At 34.5% G+C, this 19,817-nt stretch overlaps 1 protein-coding gene across 4 annotated transcripts; it reads right to left on the bottom strand.

Moving 5' to 3' along the window:
* Window positions 1-704: 704 nt before the first annotated feature.
* On the bottom strand, window positions 705-1,947 carry LOC149945796 (uncharacterized). Of its 4 annotated transcripts, XM_090175687.1 has the most exons (4): window positions 1,870-1,915; window positions 1,296-1,806; window positions 988-1,241; window positions 705-929 (listed from the first exon to the last, which is right to left on the bottom strand). In XM_090175687.1, exons 3-4 carry the CDS (start codon window positions 1,092-1,094, stop codon window positions 722-724), a joined length of 315 nt encoding a protein of 104 aa, XP_090031813.1. In that variant the 5' UTR covers window positions 1,095-1,241; window positions 1,296-1,806; window positions 1,870-1,915; the 3' UTR covers window positions 705-721. The 4 variants fall into 4 exon arrangements, with proteins under 4 accessions (XP_090031813.1, XP_090031814.1, XP_090031812.1 ...); XM_090175688.1 differs by having other exon boundaries at window positions 705-926; window positions 1,296-1,947; XM_090175686.1 differs by having other exon boundaries at window positions 988-1,221; window positions 1,296-1,947.
* Between the last annotated feature and the right edge of the window lie 17,870 nt (window positions 1,948-19,817).

Below are 19,817 nucleotides of genomic sequence, written 5' to 3'. Positions count from 1 at the left end.
CTGTGAAGTTGCGAGAAACAGATGGACGATCTTCATCGGATGTGCCTGAATTAACTCCAACGGAGGAGAGCATTAGCCCTTTCGTAACTAACGTCACATATAAATTAAGGGATACCAGGGAGTATCGTTTCCACTCTTCCCCAAGAGACACCAGTTCCTTCTGGAAGTAACGAGTACGACCATTAAAAATCTAATATACTAATTAACAATAGGTTACCAACATGCAATTCATGCTTAGCAATTCATAGTTCCAAAGAAATAGCTAGCTACTTAGGTAGCCCAAAATGTAACAAAAATGAGTACCGAAATTAAAACATATGTAAAAACCAATAGGTTAAGTCATTGAAAAGGCCAACCAAAAACATATCAGATGTCAAAAAAAAACAGTGTACATGCACAATATTCCAGAATCAAAATATGATAAAATTCCAAGTAAAAATGAAATTGAATAAATTAAAGAAAATAACAAACATGCGAGAAATTAATAGAAATTTTTTTTAACACATACCCCCCCCTAAAACCCATTCTTTCAATGAATAACCCACAGCAATGACTAGAAATATCTTTCTCCAAAAGATCTAAACACCTGGTAATATTAGAATGTCTTTCAAAGGAGTACCACTGTCCCTGCGCAGTTTGGGGAGTTGAAATTTTTCCCTGCACTTCGAATGTAAGGCACTTAATTGACAAAACATCTTTATCCGGGGGCAGCAATGGTTATTCAGTCACCAACTTCCTGGATTTGTTTAATGCTGTGGCCCATGACATAAGTTGCCAATCCGGGTCCAGTGAGGTTGTTCCTTCCGCTGATACGGCTTTGAACGAACAAGGTGAAGAAAGTCATTAGAGCTCCATTGCATATATTTTCTTTGATCACGATGGAGAGACGATTCCAAGTCCTCTTCCAATCAACAAAGAAGCAGCGTCTACTGTAAGTTGAAATCCATTAGTAACAAATATCTTTTGCCATTTGTTCATAAGAACTACCTGCTAAGATGAACGATATTGATAACCACTACAAGACTGATTTGAGAACTGGCCGCTTGGCCTTCATCAGTTGGAGGTAGGGAAACTTCCACTTGAAGCTTAACCATTTCCTACTTCTAGAGCCACCATCAAAGAAACTTCCTCTGAAACAAATGCTGGGCAGTGTGATGGACGACTTCGTGGAAGTTGAGAAGCATATTTGTCGAGATGTTGGAGAAATCCAGGATTTGCTTGCTACGATGGCATACACCTCCCTTTAATAAATGTATAAACGTTTGGGAACTATTTTGGCGAAAGTTATGGAATACCTCGCTTGTCGCGTATGTTAAATTCAACCTCGTTTGGAGTGTTAGGGTTTAGAAATGAAGTCATAACACAGGGTCACATCACCCAGCAGATATCCCACAGGCATTCTATTATGCAAGAAATCTCAGAACATACCCGAGTGACACCAAATAAATGAGTCATGGATGCAGCCTGGCCAGCCAGCAAAAAGGTTAATAATTTTCAGATGATTATCGCAGACTATTTGTACACTGATGGAATAATTGACATGTGTACAGTTCAACGCACCTACTCAAGAATTACCTCTGAAAAGTAAAACTCGGAATTAGTGTATTATATGTTGAATAAAGTCATTTGCACGTACCTTGGTTTCTTCAACGTACTCTGGTTGTGTGGGAAATGCACACATTCTAGCTATAATGGCTTCACTTACTCTTCCTGTTGCCACACTGACAGATGGTTGGCTCATCACTTTTTCGTAGCTACTTGCTAATACTCGTTGAAACAAACCAGAGCCATAAAACATCAGAGCAGCTAGAACATCCTGTTCAACATACTGCTTGTCCAATTCTTTAATATTTCGCACAAGTTACTTACATCGTCTTTCGGCACTCGATATTGTGTTAAAAACTCTATTTGGAAGTTCAAACGGATCTCGTTGCTGCCTCGTATAAATTTCGTTATCCGCTAAGCCTAATTCTGCTACAGCTGCATCTAGAACAGCAACAGCTCCAGCACGAGGCTTTTTGGGAAATAATGGGGAAAATAGCAAAGACTAAATAAATTTCAATCTTTTGAGTACTGTTGAGAGTCTATGGAAAACATGACGGAAGTTGCAATTTACGTCATTCGGACTCTATCTGATCCCGCTAATCAGGTCTCTTAGTCAAGAGGGTTGAAACGCGGGGGCCGTCAGCGTTCCGCCCAATGAAAGCTCTTAGTCAAGATGACGTTCAACTTACCTTAAGCGCAGAATACGGGTGGTTGTTAATAAATGAATTATTAAGCTTGAAAACCAATACGCTAAACCTAATAGATAAGAATATACGACTGAAAAAACTAAATAAATTACAAAAAACTAACGGGTTCTACCCTTTATCTTATCTGCTGACTGCGCTAAAACAAGATTTGACCATTAAATATTTTGAAAATGCGACGTATACACTTTGAAGGTTCCGTCAAAAATTATCCTTTCCCAAACGTAAAGGTTCTCAAAACATTAATACACAAAAAATAAGTAAAAAGGTTCCTCCAAAAAATGAACCATTTTGCGGAAGAAGTAAATAATTTTAAAAGAATAAAAGATAAAACAAATATACAACCGCAAAAATAAAACGTCAAATAATAGAAGAAAAAAATCTTTAACTCCATTCATTAAAAAACCCTAAACAAAAGTACCAAATTGAAATAAAGCAACTTATTATATTAAACAAGATTAAGTCTTTATAATTTTTTCGTAAAAAAACCACATTAGGCCTTCACAATTTCATTCGTAAAAAAATTCAAGACTTTGTTAACTATGCTGCTTACAATGAGTGTCTTATTTGCAGTAAAGCTTAAAGTTATCGTTGGTTCTGTAGTAGAGCGCTCGACTGCCTAACTGAACGGCCCGGGTTCGAAACCTGGGTGACGCGTTTGTTTTTAATCAAATGAGAAATCGCTAAATTAGAATTTCTTCGATGCAATAATTTAAATCTTCCACGAAATCTTGCTCTATTTCAATTAAACCAAAATTTCGTACTCTATTAAATACGCTTTCGATAAAGCTGAAGGTCTAATTTTCAATGAAACGTAAAAAGTGTCGGTGGTTCTGTGGTAGAACGTCCGCCTGTCAAACAGGCGGTCTCGGTTTCGAAACCCGCCCGATGCGATCGCAAATTGTTACTAAGACGAATACCGTGAACAATTGGTGGAAACCCTGCCATTGGATGTTGAGAGGTAGCATTACACTCAGCACTCGGTCCGTCCCAAAAGTCAATAAGAAAGAGTTGGAGAGGTACCACCCGTACATACACACCACAAACTCAACACCCACAAACGTCATAACAATAACACAACATTACCACCCTACACATAAACATTACAATAGCGAAATATCCAAACTACTGAATTAAACCTGTCGTGCCGGCGAGCGTTGACGAAAAAAAACCACCAAACCAACCCCGACTGCAAATTAATCCGTTAACGCTCACCGTCCCACGGTGGTTTTGCAAACACGGTTTTTCGACTTTGTTCCCTAATTACTAGCAACTGCGAACGCAGAGATCTCGAGAAACTGCGTACGCAGTGATTACACTTAGCACCGAAAATGCGAACGCGTTCGCAGGCCTGACAGACACACAGACCCACCCACAGACACGGTCGTTGTATCACCCCTCCTAGGGGACTTTGTCCCCTCGGAGAGGTAAAAACTGATCAACCTGCGATATCCAAAAAGGCGAAACTGTTTCATTCGCAAAGCTCCTTAATTAGAACATATCAAAGGAAAACGATTTCGAATATTCACACACTGGCGAGGCAAACTAATTCTAAATTGTAACAAGCGCTTCAAAAGCAAAACTATTCCGAAATGATTTTATTTGGTGACGATGAGCGTTCTAAATAGCGAAAGCAACTCAGCGCACCAGCCAACAAAAATGAAATTATATTATAGAACATAAGTACAGGAAACTTTGATTACTCGCTATAGTGTGGTAGCACTTGGCCATAGTTGGCCGTGACACACATTTATTTTGGCACAATTTTTAAATTTATTTATTGGAACATCATAACCTCCTATTTACATTCTTAAGCGCCCAAATATCGGAAATATATTTAAATAACCGCAAAAAGCGTACTTTATAGTACGCGAGTAAAATTATAGTTCAGAGAAAATCGAAGGTTTATCGAACACTAAACGAAAGTGGAAATTCGTCGCAACAAAAAGGTGCTACAGAGAGCGGTCATGCGAAAAGCTTAAACACAAAGGTGGGAGGGCAATTATTTAAAAAATTCCGCGCAAAGTCACTCGCCGACTGAAAAACGAGAGGCTAGTTACTTGATGATCAAGAAATCAAAATGATGAACACCGCAAATATAAAGCGAAACAAAAGTATTTATTTCCAATACCGAAAACAAAAAACTACCTAACAAAAATAAAGGTAGCTAAGAAATTTTAAACCGCCGCTTCTTACGCTTTCCAAAATACAACTGCCTCAACAAAGTTCATAAGTTGGGCAGCGATTCTACTCCGCGCTCCCATTGGTCAAGATCGATAGAAATTTTCCCCAACATTCCGAAACGTTACGTCAAAAGGGGGTTGGGACCCCAACAAGATCTTCACGCGATGGAAAACCCGAGGTTTTCTGAAAGGGATTACCACCGCGATAAAATACAGTGAGCAAAAGTACTAACCTGCACACTAATTTATTACTTCTGGCCTTACATGGCTTGTGCAATCGACATATTGATATTATAACTTTGTCGCACTTATTTAGATTGTTTGGATTATATATAATAAAAATTGAAATATAATCCCCTTCTTCCCAAGTTCCCCCATAGTTTTAGCTGGTGTTGGCTTTTAAACATACAACGGAACTAGACGAGTTACGTTACGTGGTTTTAGTTCTCAAACCCGCGAGCGATGAGCGGATTCTTCACGGCGTAAGGAAAGACGACGGAACAGACGAAGTTATGACGTAGGGAAAGACTTCGGAACGGATGAGGCTATGACGTAGGGTAGGACGAAGGAACAGACGAAGCTATGACATAGGGAAAGACGACGGAACAGACGAAGTTATGACGTAGGGAAAGACGACGGAACGGATGAGGCTATGACGTAGGGTAGGACGAAGGAACAGACGAAGCTATGACGTTGGGAAAGACGACGGAACAGACGAAGTTATGACGCAGGAAAAGATTAGGAAACAGACGAAGTTATGACGTAGGGAAAGACGACAGAACAGACGAAGTTATGACGTAGGGAAGGACAAAGGGACAGACGAAGCTATGACCTAGGTTAAAACGACGGAACAGACGAAGTTATGACGCAGGAAAAGATTAGGGAACAGACGAAGTTATGACGTAGGGAAGGACGAAGGAACAGACGAAGCTATGACGTAGGGTAGGACGAATTAACAGACGAAGCTATGACGTAGGGAAGGACGACGGAACAGGCGAAGCTCTGACGTAGGGAAAGACGACGAAACGGACGAGGCTCTGACGTAGGGTAGGACGAAGGAACAGACGAAGCTATGGCGTAGGGAAAGACAACGGAACAGACGAAGTTATGACGCAGGAAAAGATGAAGGAACAGACGAAGTTATGACGTAGGGAAAGAAGACTGAACAGACGAAGTTATGACGTAGGGAAGGACGTCAGAACAGACGAAGCTATGACGTAGGGAAAGACGACGGAACAGATGACATTTTGACGTAGGGTAAATGAGTTTTACTTCATGGGGGGACGAAATTTTCACCCACCGTCGGTTTTGATTTCACTCACAATTGGTTTTTAAAAAAAACCCTCTTGCTTTTAAATTTAATTTAAGTTAAACCATTTCTGTGTGTTTTGTCATGAAATTAAATAACGAGCAAGATCTCTTATTTCATTTCCATCAACGTAATACACTGAAAGGTCTACAATTAAACCATTCGATAGCATTATATGTTTTAATTCTAAAGGGAATGGTTTAATTTTCCACAGATAAGGGTTCAATTTTCTGACAAAAGTGAAATACCCTTGATGGTTTAAATTTAAACCGTTATTTTTTACAGTGTTATACATTGGAAAAATCTTAATGCCACACCAAGGAAAGATAAAGTAAAGGACAACTGCAGGTGTTCAGATCAATTCTTCCCTCCTCTTTGTATTGAGTAAAACTGCTTTGAAATATACTTCTATTAACAATGATGAGCCACAAGAATGACAAAACGAATTCCATTTAATTAATTTTTCAATTTATGAAACCAATTGTCTGTTTTGCGTGATACATTTTTAAAAACGACCGTGGCATCGTTAATTAAAGTAAAATACAATGGTGATATGCACTTTCTGAAATGTAAAAAAATTACAAATAACTCAAAACGAATACGTAGAAAACCATTACTTTCGATCCACCTCAAAAAGAGTAGAATTGGCAATAACATAAGTATATGTATTTGTACCCCGCTGCTCCGCATTAAGCACTACAGCGGCCACCTAAAACAACTAGCCCCGGACAAAAGTGCGCTTTGCGAAACAACGTTCGGCCAGTGAGACAGCCATTTTGACCGCCTCACATATAGCAAACAAACGCCCTCATCACGGCCCAACAAAAGGCGACACCATGGGCTGCCCGAGACCCACCCTCGCACAGCTGAGGACTAGAGTGACTTCCTCTTCCACTGCAAACTACCCTCCTTAGTAGGTCACAGAATGACGAGTGTGGAACACCCATGAGGTTCCAGTGACCCAGCGCCCCGATCACATGACCTTGAGAGCCGGGTATGGAGCCCCTCACAGGCTCCAGTGACCCCATCACACCACTAGATAGGGACAGTGGCAATAACAACGAAAACTTATGTTATTTTTATAAATTCCGGTAATTTTATTTAAAACTTACGAGACAATGAATAAAAAGAATTGATTTTGTTCGGCCATCTATTTCTAAGGCTAATTGTTGTGCTTACTTTTGAAGCGCATTTATGTATAAAATGGAGAAATAAAATAAATTTCGAAAATAATGATCTTCTCAACCGTACGGCTGCCCCATGGCAAAACCTTATAACCACCAAATTTTTGAAAAATTAGATTTTTACACATCAGTTTTACTAAGGCATGTACAAAAGTATTGTAAAAGTTTCTGGTAAAAGTAATAAATATTTAACTATTTATGACTTAAAAAATGGTTTTGGATTTTATAATTTTCGCATTAAAAACCACGTTAAAATCTTATAACTTAGGTTTTGAAAAAGTCAAATATCTCAAAACTACGATAGTGGTGGTTAAAAGGTTTTTGCCATGGGACAGCCGCGTAGTTTCGGTGATAATAAAGAGGTGGGACCCTCTAGACTAAAACGCGAATAATAATCAGTCCATCCCAAATGCATGACTAGTCACGCCAATTACTATTGATTTATATCTTAAACTGACATTATTTAGCCTGCTCAAATAAATTGAAAAAAGATGGACAATAAGAAATGAGGTCCAGCCAAATTGTTTCACTTTTCTTTAAGTCTTACGGAGCTAAACTAGTGAGGTAAGGCTTGATATGATTCGTATGAAGCTAACCCATTCCTAATTTCGAGTCTATTTAATCAAAAGAAAGATAGGATACGAAATTTGGTTTTCATTCCAAAACCAACAATTAAATTGCCAAATCGCTTACAGTCAGTTCAGTTTCTGGCCTTTTTAAATAGCCCAGCTCACACTAACATTGTCATTCGGTGCCTTTACCTAAAGTTGGATACTTAAAGTTTGATACGGTAAGTAACGGTACCGTATTGGACGAAACGGTGATCCTTGAATGGTCAGGGTCCCGAACGTTGTTGCACTAGGCATTAGCCTCCATTCGTCTCGGCACTTTGCGTTCTGTTTTTAGAAAAACTCGCGACTTACACGCATTGTTTATTTTTTTTAACCTACGTGTTTTTGGTTTTGATTAAATTAATTTTAATAAAATTTTACGAAATCTTTTTGTAATCAGTGTGTCCGAAACGATATGATGCGTGCCAGCACTTAACTTGTGGAACAAACCTGACCGCCAAATGCGCCAGATACAAAGATTGTAGTGACGTAAAAGGGCGTTGCGAATTTCGATGCCTTTGCAAATACTCAGACGAATATGTTAATTACTGTCACCGTGATTACGAGACCGGATGTCTTCCAGAGTGCGCCATACTACAAATACGTCGCGTATTTTTCTAATAAACGATATCCCGATTGTTATGTTTAGTAAAAATGTATCAATTGATGTAAATAAAGATAATATTGAAATTTTGTTGTTTTAATTGTCACTTATGCAATGAGTTTTACAAATTGGAGTGGTAGAGGGTGTTTCGAACAACGTTTTGTTTAAAGCGTCAGTCTCAAAATCAAATTGCAGACTCGCGTCTTAAAGTTTAATTCAAGCTGCTTTTAGAACAATTAATATTAGAAGATATAAAAAACTTATGATAAACAGTAGTGGGCATTTTTGAAAATTTTGTGATAACTCGCACTCCACGTCATTCCCGTTTCTAAAATTTTAAACTCAAACTCATCTCCTCTAACTACCGTAAACTAACTTTTTATCTCATATCTTCTCATCGAATTTCGCTAATTAATCTAACCTCGCGTACACTCCAGTTACTTTTTTTGTAAAATCTGATCTCATCTCACGTTCTCTTCCGTTTCTGGAAGTCATAAAATATCTCATTTCTATCTCCTCTTTCTGAAATGCGTACTTTGTGAAGCTCCTTTTTTTTGAAGTTTTACGAATCTCACCTCCTCTCAGATTCTCAGACTGTTCTCACAGGAGTAGAACAACGACCATCACTGGCCGGTGGCCACGTTAGATTTACTGTCTTTAACTTCTTTGTAACCTTCTAACGTCAGAATATCATGTTATTTTCTCTAATTATACGTTTGGGCTTTGTTATTGGCCAAAGTTACATAATTCTTTCCAAGAAGGTCATGTTTTTATATTTCCTTTGTTTTGGTTTTCTTACATCTAAACTCAAACTCACCTCATCTCACCACCGCAATCTAACTTTTTAGCTGATCTCCTCTCATCGCATTTCACTAATTAAATTAACCTCGCTCACACTCCAAATACATTCTTTGAAAAATGTTATTTCCTCTCACTTAAATTCATAGCTTAGAAACTAATGCCACGTCCCTCTCCATTGGAAGCTTACAGCATCTCACCTCCTCTCAATTGCTATTACTGATCTCACGGTGAGAGGAGAGTGCCCATCACGTATGAAAAATTTATTTATGGTCATTATTTAAATTTAAATTTTTGATTTCAAGAGATATGTCTTAAATATATTACGATTTAATATTTACATATCAGGGTGGTGGCTTGCGATTGCGGACAATTTTAAAACACACGATTAAAATAAGACTGAAACACTAATTTCTGTAAATTGGACAAAGTATTTAAGAGACATCTTATATTCATTTAGTGCTCAACATATTTTAACCAACCTTTTGTCCTAGAACAGTTAAAAAATTAAAATAAAGGGCATAGCAAGTTTAAAGCGAATAAAGCTTTTAATATACTTATCTCGTTTGAGAAAAAAAAAACAAGTATCGCGTAGTTAATCAAAAGTGCACCCTTCTTTTATAGAAAATAAACTGTATTGATCCCACATGGTAATAAATTCTAATTTGAAGAGGTGATAAAGGAACCTTGCCAATGTAAAACTGGGAAATATGAAGTTTGTTGTGACCAAGTAATTTGAAGCGTGTAATAGAAAGTAGAGGATATGAAACTGTAGCTAGCCAATAATATTGCGCAATCAAAAATAGTTACGTTTATACATTTTACGTTGGGCTGATGGTTAAAAAGGAGTTTTCGGTAATTGGAGCATCAGCAGCTGCTTTTTACGAAAGAGTTTGCTTTATCAGAATTAAAAACAGCGAAATAAAAGAGTAAAGTATAACTCTCAATGAAACTATCCCCCTGAAGAACTTGAAATGAAACACTAGTCTTAAAATAGACGTTTAACTAATATATCTCTAAATCAGAATCATGACAACTATAATGAAAGTTTTTGAAAGATGTTGGTTAAAATTTACGAATTTCTTTGTTCACCCTGGACCGTACACTTTCTGCGAAAGAATTGAATTTGGCGAGGTCCTTCTTCGAGCTCTAGTGGTCAAAGTTCAAGCAATTTTTATTCATTATTATTTTTAGTCATAATAGATCTATACGTTAATTTTACTTTAATTGACGTGTAAGAAGAATAATAATAATCACAATATGAATCTACGGTATATTAACATTCTAGGAGCAGAACACTAATTAGAGAACGGTATTTAATTATTTTTAAACACCTTTTAAAATGTTACGGAATCTTAAAAAGGTTTTGTAAAAAACATATTTAAAAATTACAAAGTATAAGGTCCGAACATCCGGTGTCCTTGAAATGTTACATTTCAACAAAATAAGTACTCGGAACTAATAATCTAGTAGCAAACGCAGCTTGGTAACCGGTCACTGGAGCGCACGATCAGAAGTCATTACAGAATCTCTCGTACACGGCCCAATTTTCATTTGCTAGGCGGAAGATCGACATCTTTAAGAACGACAAGATATCCTGGTGTCAAATTCTTCTATGCTGTTAGCCACATTTGACGCTGCTCGAGTCTAGGATTCATTTCGCCATTAAATTTAGTCCTTATATTTTGAAAGCTAGCTATGCCGAGGCATATCTGGAACGTGTATTTAAAAATAAAACAATTTAAAAGTCAGTAACGAAAAATGTGAAGCTTAATTTGAAATTTTTCATGCACTGTATGTATGTATATAAATTGTATAATATAAACACCTCATTTTAATAATCAATATTTTAATATTAAATTCTGTGGAAGCATTATTGATATAGAAATATTATATTTAAATGTGTTGAAGTGCTTAGGTATAAATTAAAACCTCTCAGTCTAAAACTGTTTGTAATACTTGTTGGTATATATGAATTTTTTAAACCGCGACACATATTTCTCGCAACAGCCTTTTAAACGAATTTGAACTCATTTAAAAACGACAAACCCTAAGTGGAATGAATTTCTTTAGCCCATTACAATGATTTGTTTCGGTGTTAAGTCATATTTAAATAATTAGTTTACTAAAATTTTAAAGGTTTAAATTCATTTTGAGGCCAGAAAATCTGAAAACTCCCAATTTCAGGGGCAGCGTTAGGGGTAGGTGAGACAGGCTATAGCCTACGTTTGTTTAAACTTAGGGGCCTACAAATCGACTTGAAGGGGCCTCCTTAAATTGATTTATACATAAAACTTTGCAAAATTTAATTTTTAAGTCAATATATAGGGGCCCCACAATTGAGGAAAATCTGCCCAATTTTTTTTTATATTATATTCTGTGGGTGCTTTATTGATATACAAAAATTATATTTTAATCGGTTTAAGTGGCTAAGGTATATAATGAAACCCCTCAGTCTAATATTGTTTGTAATACGTATTGTTAAATAGGATATTCTTTAAATAGCAACAGACTGCTAGCAACAGACGTTTAAACGTATTTGAACTCAATTGAATTTCTTGAGGCATTAAATATGATCTGTCTTGATGTTCAGTCATACTTAAATTATAAGTTTACCCTAGAATTTTATTTGTAAAAATTAATTTTTAGGCATAACTAATCTAAAAACTCACAATTTTATTGTTAAATTATTTAATATTATATTCTGTGGAAGTATTATTGAGATGCATACATAATATTTTAATGTTTAAGTTGCTTTGGTATAAATATCTCAAACTCTGAGTGAAAAATCATTTGAAATACATAATAGCATATGTAACATTATTACTCATAAGTATGCCACTAGCTCTATTTCTTCACTAACGGTTTGTTTCACGGATATTGCGTCATCCGTACCCTACGTAATATTTGTCGTCATATTTGACGTCATCGAATCTCAAATGCGGATAATGCCGTCGTATAATTAGCTTTACGTCTGAGAAACCGACGGCCATTATTTTAGTAAAAAACCGGTTTGAACAACCAAGGCTTAGGAGCTAAAATGAACTACAATATAGTGTCAAGTTCTGTTAATGTAATTAATTTGCAAATTAATGAAATTCTCGGAGACTCACGTTCTAAAATTGTCAAATAAAAGAAGCAAGTTTATTGGGAAAAAAGTTGAAATTCAGGTTGAGCTTTTCTGGCGCATCTACAAGGTTGGAGTCTTTGCAGATTCTTTTAAGCCTAGGCCTAACTCTTCTAGGCTTGATATGGGTTTTAAAAACGCTGGTGGAATATCCCACTTCGACGAATTGTTCCCTTTTCGGAAAGCGATCACTTATTGGTCATTTCTGCCAACTTTTTATTTTTCTAAATTACTCGTAATTTAACTTCATCCGCACAAACTGAGTGAGTTTATAAATTTCAATAAAGCTACATTGGGCTGACTAAAATTCCAACGCAAAAATTTCCTTCTCAACTTCGAGGTTTTCCATTGGCTTAAATTAATATGTTACTAGCCAATAGTGTGACTCCCAAAATTACTAGGATGAATAAAAAGGTTAAAATCTAACGTAGTCCACCTTTTTACTGGTTCGTGGTGAAACAAACCGTTAGTGAAGATTTTTCAATGGAATAAAGGTACAGTGGCATACTTATGAGTAATTATGTTACATATGATAATAGTTTATAGGATTTTTTTAAACTGTAACACTTTGCTCACAACATAGCTTTAAACGCATTTGACCCGAATTAAAATAGAAATTGTGACTTTAGGTTTTAATTTGGCCAAAGGGCGCTAGACTCGAAAGGTGCCGGGGCTCGAGTCAATTCAAAAAGTTTTATTTTTTAAATTTAGAATTTATTAGGATAAGAGCACCGAAACTTTCTATATGCATTCTATGGGTATCTATGAGTAAAAAATATCCAATAAACATGGGTCCTAAAGTGCTTCGTTTCAGAGATATGGGCTCCCAAAAAACAACCCCAAAAACCAGACACAGCCTTAAATCTGGCAAACAATTTTCTTCCTTGAACCAAATTGTTTTCATTAAACTATCAATTGTTTTTTATCCGTGATGCGAGAAACTTTAATAACAAGTGGCAAAAGTTCATTAATGTGCTTTTAGAAGTAGTTATAACGAGTATTAGCCTAGCTGATTATTATTATTATTATTAAATTGGGTTAATTTGGGTTAATATTCTTAAATTGGGTAAATATAGGTAAATAGGGTAAATATCGGTAAATTGGGTAAATTTGGGTAAAAACACGTAAATATTCTTAAATTGGGTAAACAGGAGTATTTGTACGTAAATTGGGTAAATAAACGAAAATTGGGTTAATACGTCAATTTGGGGTAAATATTCTCAAATTGGGTAAATACGAGTATTTGTACGTAAATTGAGTAAATTTGGGTAAATAAACGTAAATTGGGTTAAATTTGGGTAAATTCAAGTGAGTTGGATAAATTTGGGTAAATATACGTAAATTCGGAAAATTTGGGTTAATAACACTTAAATTGGGTAAATACGAGTTAATTAGGAAAAATTAGGTAAATACACGTTAATTGGGTGAATTTGGGTAAATTCAAGTAAGTTCGATAAATTTGGGTAAATATACGTAAATTAGGAAAATTTGGTAAATATACTTAAATTTGTTAAATTTACCAAATATTGAAATTCAATTACCTACAGATAATTCTCAAAACGACAAGAAAAGGTATTAAATAATGTTTGTGCAATGTTTTAGCACAACCGACTGTTTGAAAAGTCGTTTTCTTAAATGTGCACATTGCAGACTCATTTTATGCTTTGCTTGTTTTTATTATGACTACCACGCGCATTTTTAGTTTGATCTTTAAGACTTGCCGGCTAATATGGAGTATTACCTTCTTTGTTGTAATTAATAAAATAAACTTTCTACAAAACATTGCGTAAAACTCCTTTTTACAATTTTTATTAAAATGTTTGTGTCGGTGAAATATATATTTGGTTTAAATTTTTTCGGTTGGGAAAAGAAAATTGCCTTTATCCGCGTTTCTTTAATAGTAATATTATAATAAAAATAAAAATTAGGCAAAATTACTTTAAATTTTAAAGTTTTAAAATTGTTTTTCAAGTCATTAGTTCAAATACCGGTTTTTAAATTAAATTATTATAAAAGTTATAATTTGTACAAAAACGAACCACACTTTTTGGATAAGATATATAAACATAACTTTAAAAAATGTGCGGTATCAAACGGTTTAAATAGTTTAAATTAGAATTGGGTCATAATAGTTTGTTGAAAAATAATTATAATTATATAAAAAAAATATTTTCTTTAATTTTTGAGTTTCACCTAATTTACAAATTTACACCCAATGTTTGTATATTTATCCAATTTAAGTATATGTACCCAATATTACACAATTTACGTAAAACTACTCATATATTTACTCAAATGTATCCAATTTACGTAAACTTACTCATATATTTACAAAAACCTACCCAATTTACGTATATATTTATTGCAATTTACGTATAGTTATCCTTATTTACCCAATTCACGGTATTTACACAAATTAATCCAGTTTACGTATATTAACCGAAATTAACAAAATTTAAAATATTTACCAAAATTATGTGTATGTACTCGTTTTTACTCATTTACCCAAACTAACCCAATTTACGTATAATTACTACAATTACGTGTATATACCCAAATTTAGCAAACTTACATGTATTTATCCACATTTATCCAATTTACGTGTATTTGCCCAAATTTACCTAGTTTACCTATATTTACCCAATTTAAGATTATTAACCTAAATTTACCCAATTTAACAAATTGACATTTAAATGCGAGAATTAACCCAATTTACTCAATTTACGTACAAATACTCGTATTAACCCAATTTAAGAATATTTACCCCAATTTACCCGTTACGTATTTTAACTCTTATTTACCCAAATTTACATAGTTTACCTATATTTAGCCAATTTAAGATTATTAACCTAAATTTAGCCAATTTAACAAATTTACATATAAATGCCACAACTAACTCAATTTACGTTTATTTACCACAATTTACCCAATTTACGTACAAATATTCGTATTTACCCAATTTAAGAATATTTACCCCAATTGACCCATTTTACGTATGTTAACTCGTATTAACAAATTTACCCATTTTACCTATATTTACCCAATTTAAGAATATTAACCCAAATTTACCAAATTTATTTATCGTTACTCGTTATAACCCAAAATCACCGAAATTTCGAAACTTTACCCAATATATGTATATTTACTCGTAATTACCCAATATATGTATAATTTTGTATATTTACTAGTAATTACCCAATATATGTATAATTTTGTATATTTACTCATATTTACCCAAATTGACGTATATTGGTCCAAATGTACCAGATTGATCGAGCCATGATGTGAATTATGTTTTAATATTTTGAAAAAATATTGTAAGGGGGACCCATAAAATCTTCGATTTAACCATGTTAATTTCCATAGAGAAAATCAGTTTTTAAGTTGTCAAAAACATTTTTGGTTGCCATGGCAAAATGAAAGCCCATTCTTGTCCACCCTTTTAGGGATTTTCAAGTTACATGAAGGTCTACTTACCACCCGAGATTGAACAAAATCGGAGATAACCATCTCGGGTAGTCTCCTTGTAAGTAAGTTCATTTGACATTGTTTAATAATTTTATAAATGTTTAATATCGACGTTTAAAAGACGTTAATCCTATAACGTTTATACTTGGTTCATTTGGCAACTTTTAAAAGTTTGATTGTTTCATATTGACGTTAAATAAACGTTTATTTTATAACATTTATACTGGGGTTTCTGTTAGTACGATAAACTTTCAATAAACCGTTTTATAAACCGTCTATTTTGGTGACATAGTCAACCATTTAATAACGTTTATCTATCAACCAAGTTTCATCGATTCGAAAACGGTTTACCAACGAGATTTTGTTATCAAATTAATTGAGAGATTAGCTAGTTTGGTGGTAAATATATGTTTAAAACAGCGGTAGATAAAATATTTGAAGTCAAATTGTTTTAAAGTAGATAGCTTTTAAAACCGATCTTTGTTGAGTGAATCTGAAATTGAAGCGGCCCTAAATTCCCTTCTAATTGGCGGCGCAGGTCAGCTCACCTCCGCCTCCCCTAAGCACAAAGGTTTCAGTTATTTATAAAAACAATTGCTCAATTCTTTGCACTTATATGTAAAGGGAATTTCAGGGATTTGGTTTTTTCAGGGATGTTAATTGTAGTAAAAACAAACTTTGGCGGAATCGGTTGAGGGAGTTAAATAGTGGCAACAAGTGATCATAGTTTTCTACACCAATTTTTTACATTTATTGTTTCCATTCTCGTCAAGCCTATTTTTCCAAGACATTCCTATACAATATTAATTGTTGTTGAAAGTCTCTCAATATTCGGAAGGAATGTCAAATAGGGACATTTTACGTCTTTTAGTTTTTCGCAAATCAAAACCAAAATTGCAACCGACTATAGCTCCTCAACCGTTGGTCGTAGAGCGATGACAGTGACACTTTCTAAATATGAATCGACCACCCTGAATCCGAAAATGCCAGTGTCAGGGGCGTAACTCCATTATTAAAAAAGTTATCAAAAACGCCATCTGGCGTTACCGCCGAAACTATTGTCGCTTTGGAAAAACCGACAACTCCACGTGAAAGGAAATAAAAAATATATTAAAAATTGCTTCCGGTTTCATTTTTCTATCGTTTACACGTTTCGAGAAAATTTAAGACTGTACAATCAATGGCATTCCTATGAACCACAATATTTATTATAATTATTATATGTACAATACCCCAGCGACATTAAAATTATAAATAAATAACAACGACATTAAAATAATGAAAATAATTAATAACAGTATTGTCTAACGACATAACATACACTTTGAGCTGTTTGGTGAAATTTATAAATAAATATTTGACTAATATGTACAGGATATTTCTAAAAATAATATTTGTGGACATTATTCAAAAGGAAACTAATTGCAAACCAAATTACCGGATAAAAGAACACTTTTAGTACGTGAGCTTGAAATGGGTGGACCGCGTTCTTTTAATGAGCTTATGTGTTCTAGTAATGTGTTAAATTTATTCGTCAAGCGTGCAATTAGAACGTTTTCGTAACTAGATAAAAATATATACGAGTGCAGGTCGCTTCCCACTAAACTTCAAAAGCACCTCCTGCTTTACTAAATTAACTGTTACGAGTAATTATCCACAATATATCGTTAACTTCTCGTACATCGGAAATCTAATATATATTAGGTCTTCCCTTAAACTCGCAGTCCGCTAATTGTGACAAAGCAAAAAATAGAAACAACAATTTCGAACGTGCGGCATGAAATTTAAATTATTATTCATTTATTAAATATAGTTATATTAATCCCTTTTAAGGAATAGACTTCAGAAATTATTTCAAAATCGTTAATTAAATCCTGAAATAGAGATAGCTCTGCGTTTCAAAGTCAAACGCTGTAGGAAAACAGTCAGCCGTTAGTTAAAAATCGAAAAATAAATCGTGGTAGTAAAAGGTAACCATTTCATTGAAATAATAACCAACGAAAGTGCGCTTATTGTACATTTCCATAAAAAAACGTTAGATAACACCTTTGTTAATAAATAATTACAACGTTATCACATGTTCTGACTGTATTTGAAAATCGTGTATTCTCAATAATGATCTCTAAGCACCCAATATTCACTGACTTGTGTTCCCCAGGTGCACCATCATATCAAAAAGTATCTGTTTCACTAGGAGCCCTTTTTGAAAATAATTACATCAACTCAGGCTCAGAACAAGATTTTTGAACAGACAAATTCACAATGGATCACGTGTTGAACGAATTGATATAATTTACAGATCACAGTGTTCTAAATTTACTTATTCAGTTAGCAATTTAAAGATTTACAGTAAAATGTGAACACGTTTATTTTCAAACGATAGGTGTAAGTCTTTAGTGACTTCCAAAGTGATTATTGTAAAAAAACGGACCTAAAAAAGGGTAACAAAATGTACAAATAAAAACCAATTATGTTTTAAAATCTGTCAAGGTTTTTAAATTTCGAGGAAGTCGAGAAATCGAAAACAAATCTACCAATGCAATTTAAATCACAAATATTCAGAAAAAATAACGAAATCCGATAACGGATTTTCAAAAAATCTTGTTAAATTTCAAAACCGAAATTTAAAATGAAGAACTCCGACAAGAAGTCAATGACAAAACCAAGAAATCAAGAAAGATGCATGGAAGATCAAAATCAAGAAATCAAGAAATGATGAAATCGAAGACCAAATTACGAAATCCGATATCAAATCTAAATGCTGAAATATTTCAAAATCCAATATAAAATGAAAGGATTCACCAAAAAGTCCCAAAATCTCGTTCTCCTTTTAATCTCACGTACGACTCTTCTAATATTTGAAAACAATAATAAATAATTATCATTTATTTAATTTATAAAATAACTATTTTCAAAATATACAATAATCGACTAGCATTGTTCATTTTAAGTTGTATCTGCATAGAATGATTTCCTCATTTTCGTTTCATCGGTCAAGGACCATTTTAGGCTCTACAATATTATAACTCTTCTTTGGGATATCGAGCGCTATGCTATGAAAAGCGGGAATTACAAGACTCTAATAGCTTATATCCATTAAACTAGTCTAGTCAACTAGTGAATTCGGAAGCAAATGTGGCCGGTCTCAATCTACGTCAAGTATAACATGTAAAACGTTTAATCAAATTCATTGGATGTCCACAGTCACTAAGAAACCACTGTTGCAGAGCAAAATGGCCGACACCTACTTGAAAAAATATTAGAATTAAAACAAATGTCGACTCTAGCATTTCCACCTGCATTATGATAAGGCCCTTGTTATTAGTAATGGCAATGAATCTATCTGATTCTTCGAAAAAACGACTTTACTGGAGAGTGTGGTGCCATTTGTTAATGGCAAAGGAAGGTAAAATTTAAAATAGCGAATCAATAACGTCGTCAGAAAACCATTGTAGAGTACTATATTTAAGCAATTTATACTCTGCTTACAAGTTAGTGGACATTAACCCTGTTTTTCCGCCTACTCATTCATTAGTTGTTCTCTCTCCTCCTAGAAGACAACATGTACAGTTTTGTTTTGTTTTAGAATAACTATTAAATAAATAAAAAGTTTAGCAATTATTATTTGCAAATTTATTTCATCCACTGATAGTTAAATTTACCCAACAATAATTTTATTAGTTAAAATGCATTTCGGATAAAACAAAAGTAGCGTAAGACAAAATGGCGAAAACTAACCCACCCACATAGCTCAGATTTATCACTTGACTTCGAAAGAGAGTAAAGTGCAAGAGACCTGAACGAAATTTTTCCTGTAATACGCATTCCAGCGCGTGGCTGGCACGAGAGTGAACTCGCGAAGCGTGTCTCAGATGAAGAGCCTTCAGCAACGCCCCGTTACAATCGCTGACTAATGACATCCAAATCAGAATAAGCAACAACACTGAAGCTGGTAACACATTGTAAAAAGCCAGGAAATGTGTTGAAGTGTTCATTTTCACCAAAGCGTAATAGAAATTGCCAGTAAATTCCAAAATCCATAAACCCAAGATATATTCCATCGATTTGTTCAGCTTACGAAATGTCGTGAAGAGTTCGGTGTGTCGAATGTTAAGTACGTCGAGATCTGTATCTGTATTTTTCACATCGCAAGATAATTGCATCAACATTATTCGTAAAATTTCGACGGTTAATACGAAAGTAACTTGATAGCAAAATGCCAGAAACTTAACAATGTAACCATAAACCAACCGGTCAAGTGCTATCACAATGCGAGCGAGTATC

The sequence above is a fragment of the Leiobunum rupestre genome, chromosome 5 (genome assembly GCF_980474605.1).
Source record: "Leiobunum rupestre chromosome 5, qqLeiRupe1.1.hap1, whole genome shotgun sequence".
In the NCBI taxonomy this organism is placed as follows: Eukaryota; Metazoa; Arthropoda; class Arachnida; order Opiliones; family Sclerosomatidae; genus Leiobunum; species Leiobunum rupestre.
Note: the sequence above shows the minus strand (reverse complement) of the source record. Positions and strands in the feature narration are given on the sequence as shown.

Coding starts and splice junctions, on each gene's coding strand:
- LOC149945796 (XM_090175686.1), bottom strand. CDS start 1,094: ATGGTTAAGCTTCAAGTGGAAGTTTCCCTACCTCCAACTGATGAAGGC. Junction 930..987: donor AATATCGTTCATCTTAGCAG/GTAGTTCTTATG, acceptor TTCAACTTACAG/TAGACGCTGCTTCTTTGTTG.